The 15,645-nt window shown below is 42.7% G+C and overlaps 1 protein-coding gene across 7 annotated transcripts in view; it reads right to left on the bottom strand.

Annotated features, from left to right (window-relative positions):
- Window positions 1-2,731: 2,731 nt before the first annotated feature.
- The window catches only part of slco4a1 (solute carrier organic anion transporter family, member 4A1), a 51,722-nt gene continuing 38,808 nt past the window's right edge, over window positions 2,732-15,645 (bottom strand). For all 7 annotated transcript variants that reach the window (XM_060064314.1, XM_060064355.1, XM_060064327.1 and 4 more), the window contains 6 exons: window positions 15,141-15,408; window positions 9,188-9,353; window positions 6,363-6,532; window positions 5,665-5,729; window positions 4,901-5,049; window positions 2,732-4,347 (listed from right to left, as the gene is read on the bottom strand). In XM_060064314.1, the coding sequence (XP_059920297.1) occupies window positions 4,177-4,347; window positions 4,901-5,049; window positions 5,665-5,729; window positions 6,363-6,532; window positions 9,188-9,353; window positions 15,141-15,408 (989 nt within the window). In that variant the 3' untranslated portion in view covers window positions 2,732-4,176. The remainder of the gene's footprint in view (window positions 4,348-4,900; window positions 5,050-5,664; window positions 5,730-6,362; window positions 6,533-9,187; window positions 9,354-15,140; window positions 15,409-15,645) is intronic.

The raw sequence follows: 15,645 nt of genomic DNA, 5'->3' as shown, positions 1-15,645 counted from the left end.
GCATCATATTTGTAGAACATGGCCTAAAACATGCTTATACAGATAACACATTAAAACAGGATTGTTGTGGAACTCAATTATACTGTACCGGTATTAGTCCAACATTAACTGTAAAATAAGGAACCAAATTATATCAGTACATGATTCCTTAACTCGTATTGACATCGTTTTCAACTAGCCTGTTTACTACAACAGCAGAATAGAAGTTCTGAAATGTCATGGTTTTTAGTTTTGGTGTGCCACCCCAAGATTAGTGGCCCCATATAGCCACCCCTATGAAATATTTCTGGGGGCACCACTAGCTAACGATCAAGGATGTGTGTCACGCAAATGCTTTTCTCTCTGAAATATTTATGTAAATATATAAGTAGACAACATTTTCTGATCGTATGATCTTTCAATCATACAGAGACAGATGAGCTTGGAGCTCCCACAGAAGAAGTTGCCATAAAGTGTAGAAAACGCAAAGAGGAGAGAGTAATAGATCTCTTAATGAAGACAAGATTATACAATATAATTTGGTAATTGTATGATTATAGAATAATGTCAACTAGATTTTGTTCTATATACTCTGGTACGGTAAGTGGTGGTATGCAATTGACTGCATGGTGATGAAAGCTCAGAGCCCAGAAGGATTTCAAGACTCATAATTAACAATAAATAAATGGATAAAATACATGCAAACATGTTGTTGGCCTCGTTGTTGCGCTTGTAGTCAAACGCCCAGCATTGGGCATGCCAGTCTGCAGCCGGCAGAAGCTGAGCCAATCCCAACTGATGCTCATGATGTCGGACCAGCAATGGAACGCCGATATCCATTAAGTGTTCCTTAACCTCGTTTTGCTTGTGTTCCCCTTTAGCCGTTTGGCCATGCCAGTAGTACCCCCTGACTCATGTGCATTGATCCCATCAAACATTTTATCAACCCTGTCTGTGGTTGATCATGGTCCATGTGTTAAATAAATCGGATTATGTGTAAATTATATATATAATACCAATATTGTACACTCAACGGCGTCCCTGCCGTGGGGCAGGGTCTTGGCGTTCTCGTAGGGACCCACCCCACCGAGCCCTAGATGATCTGGACGACCTGCGGAAAGCGCCTTTCTAGTATACTGGAAGAGAGGGCAACCTCCCACAGCATTGGAAAGAGTTCCCTGCTGTGGTAGAACTTAGAACTTTAATACATTTTGCAAAAAGCAGTTTGCACAGAAACGATTGACGGGGTGCAAAATTTCACCACACAGACAGCACCCTCTCCAACCCCCGCCTCCAGCAGGCTCCTCACCAGTGCCAGGGTCTCTTCTGCCTGATGCTGCTGCTCTAACCCCTCCACATCGCCGGCGGTCTGGGACACGTGGCCCTGCTCCACCTGCCACAGGCCGTAACGGCACTCCAGCACAGGTCAGCCAGGAGAGCCCATCGGTGATACCATCTTGTGGACCTTGGCCTCCGCTGCCTGATGTTTGGCAAGGGCCAATCGATAGGGCCGCCCGCTGATTGGCCAGGCGGAACCGGTGTCAATGGCAGTGGCGGTTTTAGCAAATTGGGGGCCCAAGGCAAAGATATGTATGGGGCCCACCTCATCCCATCTTTAAAAGAGAACGGAGAACAAAAATACTGACTGAATGGTGGATAGGCAGGTAAAGCTAATCTATGCGGAAGTAAAGGTTGGAGATGAGAAAAAATACCTTCCCCTTTAAACCCTGCATACACTTCTTTAATCCAAAATGAAGATGGAAAGCAGAGAACACAAAAAGTTTAGCAATGCACAAACTAATAGTCACAATGAAACCCAAAAGAGAATAAAGGTTTCAGATAACACCTGTCTTTGCCAAAATTAAAATGGTGAAAAAAAAAAATATGTCTGTGTGTGTATATATATATATATCAGTTATTAGATATTGTACGTAACATGTGGCAAACTCACAAAGTTCTGCCATATAATTCCTTCTCATTTGTTATGTTTCCTTTCAGGGGATCATTGAGGCCGCTGCCACCACAGAGGCCACTTCAGCCACCCCTTCTGCATTGGTAGCCCTAGGCCCCCCAACCCCTAGGGAGAAAGATGGCCCATCCACTGATGGTTTGAAACTGACAGGTTTATGGTGACAAGAAAAATCACCACAGCTGAAGCCGGTATTGTGAAACTCAAAACAACCGGCAACAAACTTTGCATCTATTCACGTAAACGCTGTTCACGTCTACTCATGACGTAACTGGTTCTTGGAGGGTTACCCCATTTCGAATGGGACCCCTCTCCGGTGTAGCAGCACCATTGCTTGGAATTCTCACCAAACCATTGCTGGCTTTTTGTCTTGCTGCGCAAGTCTCTGCCGTCCGGTAATATTATACACTATTATGCATTTCGCTACATGTCTTCTGTACTTACTGACCTCAAATTTAAAGTTTAAGTCGTACATTATTCATATTTTGTCAATCATAAGTTGCCGTTCACATCTGTCAAGGTAATACATTTCAATAATTTTTTGGGGGGGAATACTTCTCCCGGCTTACTATATACAGCCATAGTCCCCATGAAGAATCATTTGATGGCGTCTAATTGCCAATTGTGTTGTCAATAAATAGTTTGGAAATAGCTTCTCCTGATTTAAATTGTTTCTTGTTTCATTGTATTATTATATCGTCACCTTTTCTTTTGTTGATTTTTGCTGTTCCCAGTGCAACATAAAATGTGAGCCCACAAATTAATTCAAGGCACACACAGATATATTGTTCAACTTTGTTTATAGAATTTTTTTCTTTTTCAGAAACATTTTGAAAAAGTTGGTTACTTTGTCAATGTTTAAAAAACAAACAATTGGAATAACTCAAAACACATTTAACAATTGTTTTTTCCAGATGTCAGGGAGAACGATTAAATGGAAAAAGTAGGACTGCTGTTCTCAGTAGATGCTGGATCATCATTCTTCTGCCATTTACCTCAGCCACAAGCCTCATTAATTAGAAACTGAGCAGTCTTAGGGGAGTAGGCCTGTACAAGGTATAAATCTCAGGACTCTGGATCTATGAGACAAAATCACTATGCATTGGACCACTGTGTTATTGCATATTAAAGGAAAATGTTATTTGATGGTAAGAAGGAAAAAATCATCTAATTTGAGAGGTCCATGATACTTTTTTTTACTAATAGGTCCAAATAACAGTGATGCTTTGTATATGTCAAGCTGTGCCAACTGGGTCATCCTTGGCCAGTCCAATATATAAAACATATCCTACTTCCTGTAATAGTTCACTTTGCTAGGTTAAAGTGCAGATATGCATTTCCTTATTACAACAACTTTATTTTCATACTAAAGAATCATACATACTGATCTTGTGTTGGTAGCAAGCTAAACTAAAATGTCCCCCAATTTTTTAATTGCTTTTAAACGCCAGAAAACGATGCACACTTTTCATGTTTCACAGTGGCTATGAAAAAAATTTGTGCTTTGATGTGTGTTATCGGACCATATTTGTGCTGCTGGGTGTTGAAAAGTTATTATAGCCTAATAAAAGTTTTGACAAAGTTTTGGTTTGGCATGGATATAATGACATACCTAATGTGTATAATAAGGATATTATACCAATCTAGTCAACTTCCTTCAGTCAACCTTTGAAATAACCGAAGGCCCATTGTTGTCTGTGTCTAGGAAAAGGATATACATTACTTCTGCCCAACATCCAAAATGCTTCAAACATGGAAGGACTACAATGCACAGGTCTCAGTGGATGTGTTGCCTTTTCAGACGACACATCCTAATACAGCATAAGATAAATGAGAATGAACAGTTCTGAATCCATTTCAACATTACATACCAAAAAGAATAATGGAAATACAGGCCCTAATGTACACTGAAAACACAAGCAGGACTCACAACAGGCTATTCAGTCTGCAAAGCTGTGCTGCAATGTTGTTCATTTTTGTATTCTGTTAATGAGACACTACCGTTACCACAGGCTTGCCACACACACACACACACACACACACACACACACACACACACACACACACACACACACACACACACACACACACACACACACACACACACACACACACACACACACACACACACACACACTGCATCAAACATCAAGCATCCAACACCCATCTTGAACAAAATAATGTCCATGCGTGCAACACAAAGGCAGCAGTCTGGGATAGTCTTTGAATCAAAACCTAGCATGTGGGTTGGCAATGACACCATCTTGTGGAAGGTCCTTGATGGGTAGGTCCCCCACATCTCCAGCGCCCTGGTCAGTGCTCTCACAGCTGCTCTGTGGGGACTCTGGGGGGGGCTGGTAAAGAATGCTGGCCAACAGGAAGAATATGATCCCCATCACCTGGGAGAGGCAGATTCATGCTAAATAAGAATCATCATCATCAGACTAGACTCCCAACTAGAACCAGAAAACGTTGACCACATTACTCCTAGTTTCTCCTGCCTCCAATGGTTTAGTGGCTTCCAATTAATGCCAGGTCAGGTTTCACACTGCTAATACTTACCTATTCATCCTGCAAGGATAAGCACCTTCCTACATGCAAGACCTTATTACTCCCCTCTGTCCTTTTCAGCCCCTCTGGTCTTCAGGGGTCTTCTACACATTTTAAAACATCCACCTGTAATCAAGCTGGACTGCTGATTAATTTGAATACAAACATATAACCTTTCTCTGTTCTCTCTCATTGGCCTCCTCCCATTACAGCTGGTTCCTGTAATCACTAGGTAGTTGACAGTTACCTGTTAGCCAGCACTAGGCAGCTGATAGCAAGCACAAGGTAGCTGACAGGTACCTGTTAGCACTAGGTAGCTGACCGTTACCCGTTAACCAGCACTTTGAATCGGACACCCAAAAATGTGTTAAAACACAAATAAATCCATTTGGTGATGATTACCTTATATATGATTCCAGTTACAAGGGTGTATTGGCTCATGGCAGAGTTTTGATAGAGGTAGCAGGAGCCCTGCTCACCACACTTATCCTGCCACAGCAGGCAGGATAAGTCGATCACCGATCCAAACGCTATGGGCCCGGGGACACTACCTAAACAAAAGCAACAGTCAAATGTCATGTGGATATGTTTTTGTGCAGGGTTCTCCCCGAAGAACAAGACTATTGTGACATAGGCGTTCAGTTTACGTGAGTTCTTTCCAATTTATTGTTTGAAATGGTTTGATTTGTGAATAGGAACTTCAATGTAAAGAGGGTCGTATCCCAGCTCTTCGTTTGGACACATGCTCAAAGCTATAGCAAGGCTGTAGGGTGTGGGGGCTCTCAGTGAAAACACTGGACAGCTTTGAACATATGGGGGTACTTCAAATGTTTATGAAACAAAAGATGGTTTGTGCTAGTTTCAAGGAAATGACACCCGAACTAGCACTACTCAAGAGCACGGGCCACCATGGACCAATCTGCGGGGGACCCCTTGTTTGGTTTGTGTTTTTTCTGAAAAGCCAGAGATGCATGGATGCGTGACAGTGTTTTGTGGAAATAGCCATAGCGTTCGACTAACGCATTTGGATGTGTGTGCGTGTGTTTATGTGCGTGAGGTCAGGAAAGGGATTTTCTTGGTAAAGCCATAGTGTTTCGATGATACATTTAGATGTGCTTGTGCGTTTGTTATCGTTCATCAAGTGTTTTAAAATAACAGATGCCTACCAAGTGTGCGCACCACGATCCACTGGATTCCTAATCCAAAAGACCTCTGGCTGTCCGGCACACACCTGCAAAGGGAAGACGTTCACTTCCAATATTGTACCCTTTTCGGACATTTAAGGGTTCCTACATACTTTCACACACACCGACGGTGGAGTCAACCATGCAGGGAGACAGCCAGCTTGTCGGCAGCAGTTAGGGTTATGTGACTCGCTCAGGGACACCTCAACACTCAGCTCGGAGGAGCTTGGGATCAAACTAGCAACCTTCTGGTTACAAGTAAACCCATTCTTTCTCCTGAGCTAAGCCTTGCCCATTTGGCTTTGGGCTGAGCCATGTCTTATATCGCCATGGAAAGGTTATCTATGAGTCAGGGTGCACGTTTTGCCATGGCCATCCTTACATCCCATTTGTGTCCATAACGTTATTCTGCTGTCATATCCCTGTCAGAAGATGAGCACCATTAGTGCTTGAATGTATATCTAATGAAGCTTTCTGAAGCGTCCCAGACATGGACTTTTGTTTCTTTTTTTTTGGGACAAATCAAAGCTAGATATTAGGCTAATTTGGTCCTATAACAATAGCATGGCTGTTAAACAAAGCTAAGGATTGAAATGACTTGATTGCAAATTTGTCAGATATAATAAAAAATATGTCCAAGAAATGGACAGGCATTAATCCATTATCTAATTAACCCTCACCTCAAGGTGGCAGTCAGCGCTGGAATGCTACAGAGAAAAGTGAAGGAGATAACGATGAAGAACAGCGAGAGGAAGGCTGGCATGTGGTTACAGGAGCCAGAGCACTTCCCTGCCAGGGCCATGCCCACGTCCTCTGTTGTGTTCAGCACACAACTGCATCCAGAGTACACCTACACACACACACACAAAAGAGAAAAGGCAGGTTAAAGCAAATGAATTAGGATCTAAAGGCTGAATCCGAATACTTAGTACATACTATTTCTGTTCAGTGTCTACTACTTGCCCGTACCACACTTGACTGGTTAGTACGGTCTACAGCTATGCGTAGAACGTCTCCGAACGCTTCCGAACACCGCCGAAACTCCACCGGATGTTTTGAGATGACGTATCTCCCCTCAGATGCCGGCAAAATTACCTTGATAAGTTACCCGTTACTGTGGCGGTAGTACGCATTCGGAAATGTTTTCCGTACTACACAATGCGTACTGAGCATTCGGACGCGCTATATTTGTGGCGTACTACAAAATGCATACTATATAGCAGTCAAGTATGAGTATTCGGATTCAGCCTTTGACTATCATTTTGTTCTTTTTCTGTTCTTTTTCTGTTCTCAACTGGTAATCAGTGGCCATTTTGATGTTGAGCATTGTTAAAACATTTAAGATGTTTTAACAATGCCTAATGAACACTTAATAATGTTGCAATTAATGTTAACAACCAGCAAAAACCAGACCAAACAGAACGGACAGAGCTATTATTTACCGGGGTTGCACAAGAAAACAATATTGAAGTGTTATCAACCACGATTGCAAGTACAATTTAATGGGACTGCCCCTACACTAGGCTACGTCACTATGAGACTGCTCCTACACTAGGCTACGTCACTATGAGACTGTTCCTACACTAGGCTACGTCACTATGAGACTGTTCCTACACTAGGCTACGTCACTATGAGACTGCTCCTACACTAGGCTACGTCACTATGAGACTGCTCCTATACTAGGCTACGTCACTATGAGACTGTTCCTACACTAGGCTACGTCACTATGAGACTGTTCCTACACTAGGCTACGTCACTATGAGACTGTTCCTACACTAGGCTACGTCACTATGAGACTGTTCCTACACTAGGCTACGTCACTATGAGACCACTCCTACACTAGGCTACGTCACTATGAGACCGCTCCTACACTAGGCTACGTCACTATGAGACCGCTCCTACACTAGGCTACGTCACTATGAGACCGCTCCTACACTAGGCTACGTCACTATGAGACCGCTCCTACACTAGGCTACGTCACTATGAGACTGTTCCTACACTAGGCTACGTCACTATGAGACCGCTCCTACACTAGGCTACGTCACTATGAGACCGCTCCTACACTAGGCTACGTCACTATGAGACCGCTCCTACACTAGGCTACGTCACTATGAGACTGTTCCTACACTAGGCTACGTCACTATGAGACTGTTCCTACACTAGGCTACGTCACTATGAGACCGCTCCTACACTAGGCTACGTCACTATGAGACCGCTCCTACACTAGGCTACGTCACTATGAGACTGCAACTACACTAGGCTACGTCACTATGAGACTGCCCCTACACTAGGCTCGTCACTATGAGACTGCAACTACACTAGGCTACGTCACTATGAGACTGCACCTACGCTAGGCTACGTCACTATGAGACTGCAACTACGCTACGTCATGATGCAGCGCCGGATTCTATGTACGGGGTTCGCGGTGTGTGTTCTAACCATAAGTACACCATCAATTGTAGATCAGTTGACAAATCATGTTGACCAGTAAGTTACAGATCCTAGTGCGGATCAATCATGAGGTGCATTTTGGATGCTGATTGAGACTAGTTTTGGAAACTAGTAACTCTAACAGCAACTTTTTATTCCCAACAAAATGTTTGATTCAGTGATTCTGCATGTTTGAATCTATACCTATGTACAGAAAATATTTGACACATAGATCAGTTGTGGTCTGGCCAATTGATGCACTCTCATCTTAAACATTCAAGTCCGGGATGATTGCACGTCGGTGAATAGTTACATGTGATTTATAAAGGCTGAGTAAGCCATAGATAGTCCTCAATTTAGATGAACTCACACAAAAAAAATATTAATCCTAATGCTTTTTAACGACTTGAACTAATCGTGAATTGAAGCATTCAATTAAGCTTTATCAACACATTAGAAATAGTTTTTTAGATTATTCACCTTGGAACAATGTAAAGTCATGGCATTCATTGTGACGTTTTTCTGTAACGAGGCAGTGGATGGCGGTGGTTTGTGCAACCTGCACGTTGAGTCTTAAAGGCTCTGAAGTCGACAAATGGTCGTCTGAACGGTGCGTGGGGGACGCATATTACCACATTTTTGGTTCAAGCACGGCAACTACAAAGTAGGCTTTATAAGTGTAGAGTGCCAACAATAACGTTTTTAAACCTGCACAACCTAGTAATAATTACTGGCTAGAGTCTGGAGTAGGAGTCAGAAGGTTAGAATGATTAGTCATTTTTTGTATTGGTAGTCTCTGAAGATCAGGCCTCGATCACGTTGACAGCCTCTACCTAAACCAATCGGGGGAGGGCCTTGGAGGTCATGAAGCCCAGGGAGTGCACAAGTCTAATTAAAACGAATGATAGCAGTGACCAATGAAAGTGAAGGAATCTACATAGCAATTATTTAATTTTTTTTAAATATGAAATAGACTGAATAACGATTATAGAATATAAACACAAGGAGGGTTGTATCAGTCAAAGCAGAGGAGAAACAAAGCCTTTTGACTTCAACAAGATGCAGGACAGCGTACCTGTCTTCCAGTCGTGGCGTCGGTGTGATGGATGGTGCTGCAGCCTGCGTGGCAGGGAGAGTAATACATGACGCCGTCATCCCCACACACCGGGTTGTACAGCTCCCGGGCACAGCTGCAGCCTGAGTTGCATTCAGCTAGCAGGCTGTCAGGCTCCAGGTCAGAACTGGGGTGCAGAGAGGGGAGATAGCAGGGGATACATGTGGGAGTGGAGAGAGAGAGTGTTAATGAGATAAAAAATCATCAACACTCTTACTCCACTTTCATTTGAAACTAGGAAAGCCATCAACGGTCAAGCTACTCCAATTTTCTATTTAATGTTTTGTTTTTTCTCTGCTTGACTTAAAGACACTATGGGCCCTATTTTAACGGTCTGAAACGCAAGTGAGAAGCGCCAAGCGCAAGTAGCTTTGAGGGCGGTTCTATGGCGATGTCGCTAGTTTACCGACGCAAAAAAAGACTCTTGCGCCCGGCGCATATCTAAAAAGGGAAGTAGCCTAATTACCCGTAGGTGTGGTTTGGGAGTAACGTGCAAACCAATGAGAGTGCCAGCTCCCATTCCCTTTAAGAGCCATGAGCGCATTTGAATCTGACGAGTTGATATTTTGACAGCGCGTCTGCAGTCTCCGATGAGACAGATGCACATGAATTTCAAACTTCAAATGGCTCAGTTTATGGCCAAATAATATGGCCTAATTCACACATAGAAAAAGGTTTTCTTCCACAACTTCAGAAATACTGAGTCCTCAAATAAATTTCGGCAAAGAAAACGTATATGATATAACATATGAAGTGCGGTAACTGTGGTTCCATTTAATGATATACGAAATACATTATAAACATCGTTTCTTATCAGAATTGTATTCATTATCGTTATCGACTTGTGTTCCTAATTTGCATGTGTCCCCCCGTTAATATACATTGCCATGGACTGTATTATGCGCTACGTGTTTAGTTTGCGTGTGTTTAAACAGATGGACGCACACACGCGCACCCGCATTCAGTGTGCGAATTAAGGGGGAGCAGGGGGAGCTATAGCTCCCCTAGTGGTGACATGAGCTCCCCTGGAAACATGGTTTGTGAAATTTTGGGGGAGCTCTAAAATATTTATATGATATCCAAATAAATGCTATTTTGGGCATGTCTTTCTAAAAGGTGTAAAATAAGTGAAATAAAATTATATTTTGAGTTTATGATTCATGAAAACAACGTAGCCTAATGCTCGTCATTATTGCCGCTCGAAGCGTGGGGGCGCTGTCTGCAGCCCCACTACCCAATCACACAAGCTTGTTTAGGGTTTGTTTATTATTTAAGGTTGGTCTGAAGCACTCCTTTAACCTTGAGCAACTCTGCAACTTCCAAAAAAATATTTGATTTATTTTACAATTCAAAAATGAACCAAACTTTCTTCAAAATTAAGGAAATGATACTGGGAAACGAATAAACCATTATAAGTAACGAATTAACTTAATAAGTGATCGAAAAACTTTTATCAACCCCCCCCCCCCCCCCCCCCAGCTCCCCCGGAGACCGTGGTATAATTCGCACACTGCCCGCATTCATTCATTATTTCACACATACACACACGCGCGCCCGCGCATTCATTCTTTTTAACACTCACTCGCGGTAAAACAATGTTTTCTCACGATCAAATACTCATCAATCCTAAAAGTTATGGGCATGTACACGATGTCTGTGTCAAGAAAATATGTGTTTGCTGTACGGTGTTTGCAGATGCATTGATTTAAAAGTACAACTTATTACCGTATCAGCTGTTCTTTCCCAAATAATTTCCCAAGAATGTGTGGCTAGGTAGATGAGAGAAGCAAAGTGTATGCGCGAGGTGCACAAGCAACATTATGCATGCGCCCTTAAAATAGCATCTGAACAACGCGCCACTGACTTTAAACCAGGCATTTCCTGGTTTGTGGCGCAAGTGGTTACTGAAACTGCAAAATAGCACCAGGGAACGTTTGCGCCAGAACACGCCTCCTCCTTTCGACGAACCGCCCATTGGGGTGCAAGATCATTCCCTAATTAACAGACGCGTGGCGCAGGAGGAAAAGAACGCTCTGCACCAGTTGCAAACAAGCAACGACACATGCGCCAGTGATTAAGTAAATTGCGCTGGATGCAAGATAGGGCCCTATAAGTTTGTCAGTGAAACATATGTTGCTTCCTGGATAGGGCTGAACAATTAATCCAATTCTAACCGACATCGTAATTAGTATAACTAATTTAACATTTTTTTATTAAATGTTCTTAATCGCAAAGGCTGCGATTAAAACAGTCTTTTTTAAAGGCCCTGTTGCAGGGTTTATTTTCCAACGAATTTGTGCAATTTGCTTGTTGGTAACAAAGATTTAAACTGTTATTTATTGTATTTAATGCTGTTAGGTATCACAAAACGGAATGTAATACGAAAAAGTAGGTAATATTTTAGCGGTTTGCTATTGATTCTCATTTCCCCCAGAATGCATTGCATGACGTCACGGTGGGGAGACACGGACAAAAGCTGCATTGAGACCCTTGAGAGTAGAGACTAGTAAGAGAGTGTTCAGCGGATTATACAGATACATAGATAAATACATTGATATTATATATAGTTAGTAATTGCTACACGTGAACCTCCTAAGATGGCGCAATTTGATTGGGTCGCTATCTCTGGATATTGGGCAATATCCCATGATCAAACTCGATATTGTTTTCATCGCAAAATGTCTGCTAATAACAATAACAAATTGACCTTCGGTCTCGGGGGCTATTCCCCACTATTCACTTCACCTTCGGCGAATAATTGTTGACTAATATTTCCCCCAGGGGACAATAAAGTAAAAGTCTAAAGCCTAAAGTCTAATGGCCTAGATAGATAGATAGCCTAGTCAAGTCTTTATTAATACCAAACTACACAAATCGTCGGGAATTCATTTAGGTGATTCGGCTCACACAGTATAGCCCACAAGACCACACAGAACAAGGGAGACAACAAGTCTGACTGGACATACACAAAATACATCACATTAAAACTAGACACATGCGTTGATAGATAGATGGACAGACAGATAGAAAGATAATTAAATATGTTCTATTATTTGCCTTGCGGAGCCAGCCAATCCTGTGCACGTATGCAAATTAGCCATGTGCGCCGAACACAAGAAAGACCAATGTTGAGAAGTCATACTAAAAACGGATAGCAAGCGAAAGCTAAACCAGACTGTATCAATCACATACTTTGGATCCATTCTAACTTATTGCAAGAGGCTAGTCTTTAAATCTTTGCAGTGACTGAATGTTGATGATAAAAACTGATTGTTTTGCATAAGATGAGTGTGTGCGACTGTGCGTGTGTCCTTTTCAGCTTCGGCATACTGCATGGTTATGAAGGCCTTGTGGTTAGTTGTGGTCTTAGTGAAGCAGCCGAGCCTTGGAGTTGGATAAGTTGAAGCGATTGTGTAGTACGGGCGTGCGAGAGTGAGAGCACGCCCGCCGTGGTGATGTTTGGCTTGTTGTGGGCTGTCTGTCAGCATCCGCCGGGTTGAACGGTGTGCTTTGTGTACGTGTTCAATGTACATCTGTCTGGTCGTATTTGCGGTAGATTGATGGTTAAATATTGTCACACCACGATCGGTTATACTGGCAGGCACTCAAGTGCACTGATTGCATGTCCGATAGACTAAGTTAGCCCATAGCTATAGCATTATGCCTTCTATTTCTAGATCTTCTGACTAAGTTTACCGGTACTTACGACATAATCACCGTCACTAGATATAAAGAAGACATTGACTTTAACTCGGTGCTATTCACTGACAGTAAAAATAAATAAAGCGTTGTTGTTGTATGCACTGCTGTTCATTGACTAGCTCCAGCGCTCGTTGCTGCATTGCTAAATGATAGCAACTCTACGGTCATTCTCCTCTGACCATGTATTTAATTGGCTTTGAACGCCATCAGTTCTCGGCAATTCCTCATTCGCCCTCTCACGTCTGACAGGTTCGAAATTATACTGCTGTGGGCCATCATGCATGTTATTTGTGGTTCTTGCCACCTCTTAGACGCCATAGTTGTAGTACTAGGCTGAGGCTACCTGGCTTCCAGCACGTCTCACCAACGTGACTACATTGCCGAATGGCGTTAGAAAAGACCCGTTACTGCCAAGAACTGGACTTTAACACTATTTTGGAGACATTTTATAAATGATCCACCTATTTTGAGTGATTTATGTACCCATTAATCAAAACTTCCGGTTAACCTGCACGTAGGCCTTTAATGTTCCACAATCTAACCGGTTTGAATCGGAAACAGAGGGCCACGTGGGGATCACGTGGGGATCATGTGTATACGACCCTCCGCTCATGTGAGAGCAGTAGATGAAGAAAACAACTTGCCATGCTACGCTTTGATTTGTGGAAAATAAAACAAATTGACCGCTTTTTGTCAAGTAGACCAAATCCCCACTCGGCAGGGATCACTTACCGAAATGATTTAGAGTATATATGAACGCAGTTTAAAACGGCACCGCGAAACGACTAAGGAGACAGCGGAGTTCATTGGGATACGACGCCCAGAGCCGGGTTTACGGCTTTGTTTACGGCCCACATTTGACATCTTTACATATTACGTTTATGTTGATCACAACGACTTTGAGTTATCTTCAGATTTTTAGAGTGGTAGAGACACATATTTGTGCATTTTTAATTTCTGCACTTCAATTTGTGTGATTGGTTACAGTTACTGACTGGAGATCAGTAAGATTTGTATTGTTTTTACTTTACAATTCAATAGTTAAATAAAGATGTTATAACATCAATCCATGCATCAATTCATCTCAACACATAGGCCTTGCCTACAGGAAAGAGCAGTTTATCTATTGCTTGCTTCCAATGTTTGTTGGTAATACTTTAGATTCATGCTTGTGTTTAGTGAATAATACAGAAGACAAGGAACTTTAGAAAGAAAAATTGCATACTAAATTTCAATCGCAATATTGGTCTTAAAAAAAACCAACTTCAATAATTCCCCCAATCGTCCCCCCTCGCCTACAGTGATGTTGCCTCCTGAGTTAATGTACGATTTATTATCAAACAATATTTTCTTTTTGCAATATTATTTTCCTTATTAGATTGTACGACATATGAACCAGCATCCAGTCCCCCCAACATGCATGACCCCATGCACATAGGCCTAGAGCCTAACTGTTTGGGAACCTAAAGTTTATCAAAAGCATGATGTGATGGGTCAGCCCTAGTTTGAGGGCGTGCAAAACCAAATGATTTATGCCAACAGTTACGATTAACTCATGCTTGCATGGAAAATCCCAAAAAGCATATGACCTTTGCTGACTGGATGCATAATAGGTGACATAAACAACTAATATCCCATTGGACAACCATCCTAATTTATGTTTGTATGTTTGCCTAATAGACGATGGGCTAAAGATCAGTGCGCGAAATATGGGGGTGTCCGGGGGGGCTCTCATTTGCAAGTACACTGATTGCATGCCAGACTCCGATAGGCTATACCTGGCATTAATTAAATTGATTGCTCTTCTAAATGCGCCAGATTGGTGCCAATTATTTTCTTGTTTGCATTGTAATGCACAACTTTGCCTCTCATTGTTATAAAACGTGCATCCAAACAACTTTAGTCAATGCAGCCTCCTGTGTCAGTGTTGCTTTACGAATACTATAACATATCGGATTATCCAAAAATTTCTTAGTGTGTGCGTGTTGTCATGTACGCTATAGACTGATTGACTTGGCTTGCATCCATGATATATTGTAATGTTATAGGCCTAGTGCAATTTGAGAAAATTTGGATCGGTATTGCGCAACATTCAGGGGATGGGGACCCCCCCAAATATTGGCGGGTATTTCGCACACTGCTACAGATCCAGCAAAGATCAGAACACTAGGTAAAACGCACAACATGCCACTCTGTTTATATGATCACAGACCTATTTGTGAGTGGCTGGTTGCTGGTGTTACTGGTGGGGTACTGGTATTGGAACTGGGGGCTGCGGTGGACAGCAGAGCGGTAGGGCTCAGTGATCCCGGCCATGGGCTCGTTGGGGCAGTGGATGAGGAAGATGAAGATGGCCAGCAGGCTGACCAGGGCACACAGCATGCAGAAGCGGATGATACCGCGGCAGCGTAGGTTGAGGCGCTTCACGATGTAGCCCCCCAGGAAGGTGCCCCCCCCGCCGGCCGGGACCACCATGATGCCTGCAGAGGGGAACAGAAATACCGTCTGAAGGAGTCAAGGTTAAACCGAACATGAATATTAGATAAATAAGGAATCAAATGTATACATTGTAAAAATCGGTTCAATTCCGTGGCCTGAGCACACCTCTGCGAAGTGTGCTCAGGCCACGGTACAGATGCTAATGAGCCAACACGCGCACACGCACGGATAAGCAACCTGAGCTAGATGGCGTATAGTCCATGCAACCCTTAACCCCA

The sequence above is a fragment of the Gadus macrocephalus genome, chromosome 1 (assembly GCF_031168955.1).
Source record: "Gadus macrocephalus chromosome 1, ASM3116895v1".
NCBI classification, from domain to species: domain Eukaryota; kingdom Metazoa; phylum Chordata; class Actinopteri; order Gadiformes; family Gadidae; genus Gadus; species Gadus macrocephalus.
Note: the sequence above shows the minus strand (reverse complement) of the source record. Positions and strands in the feature narration are given on the sequence as shown.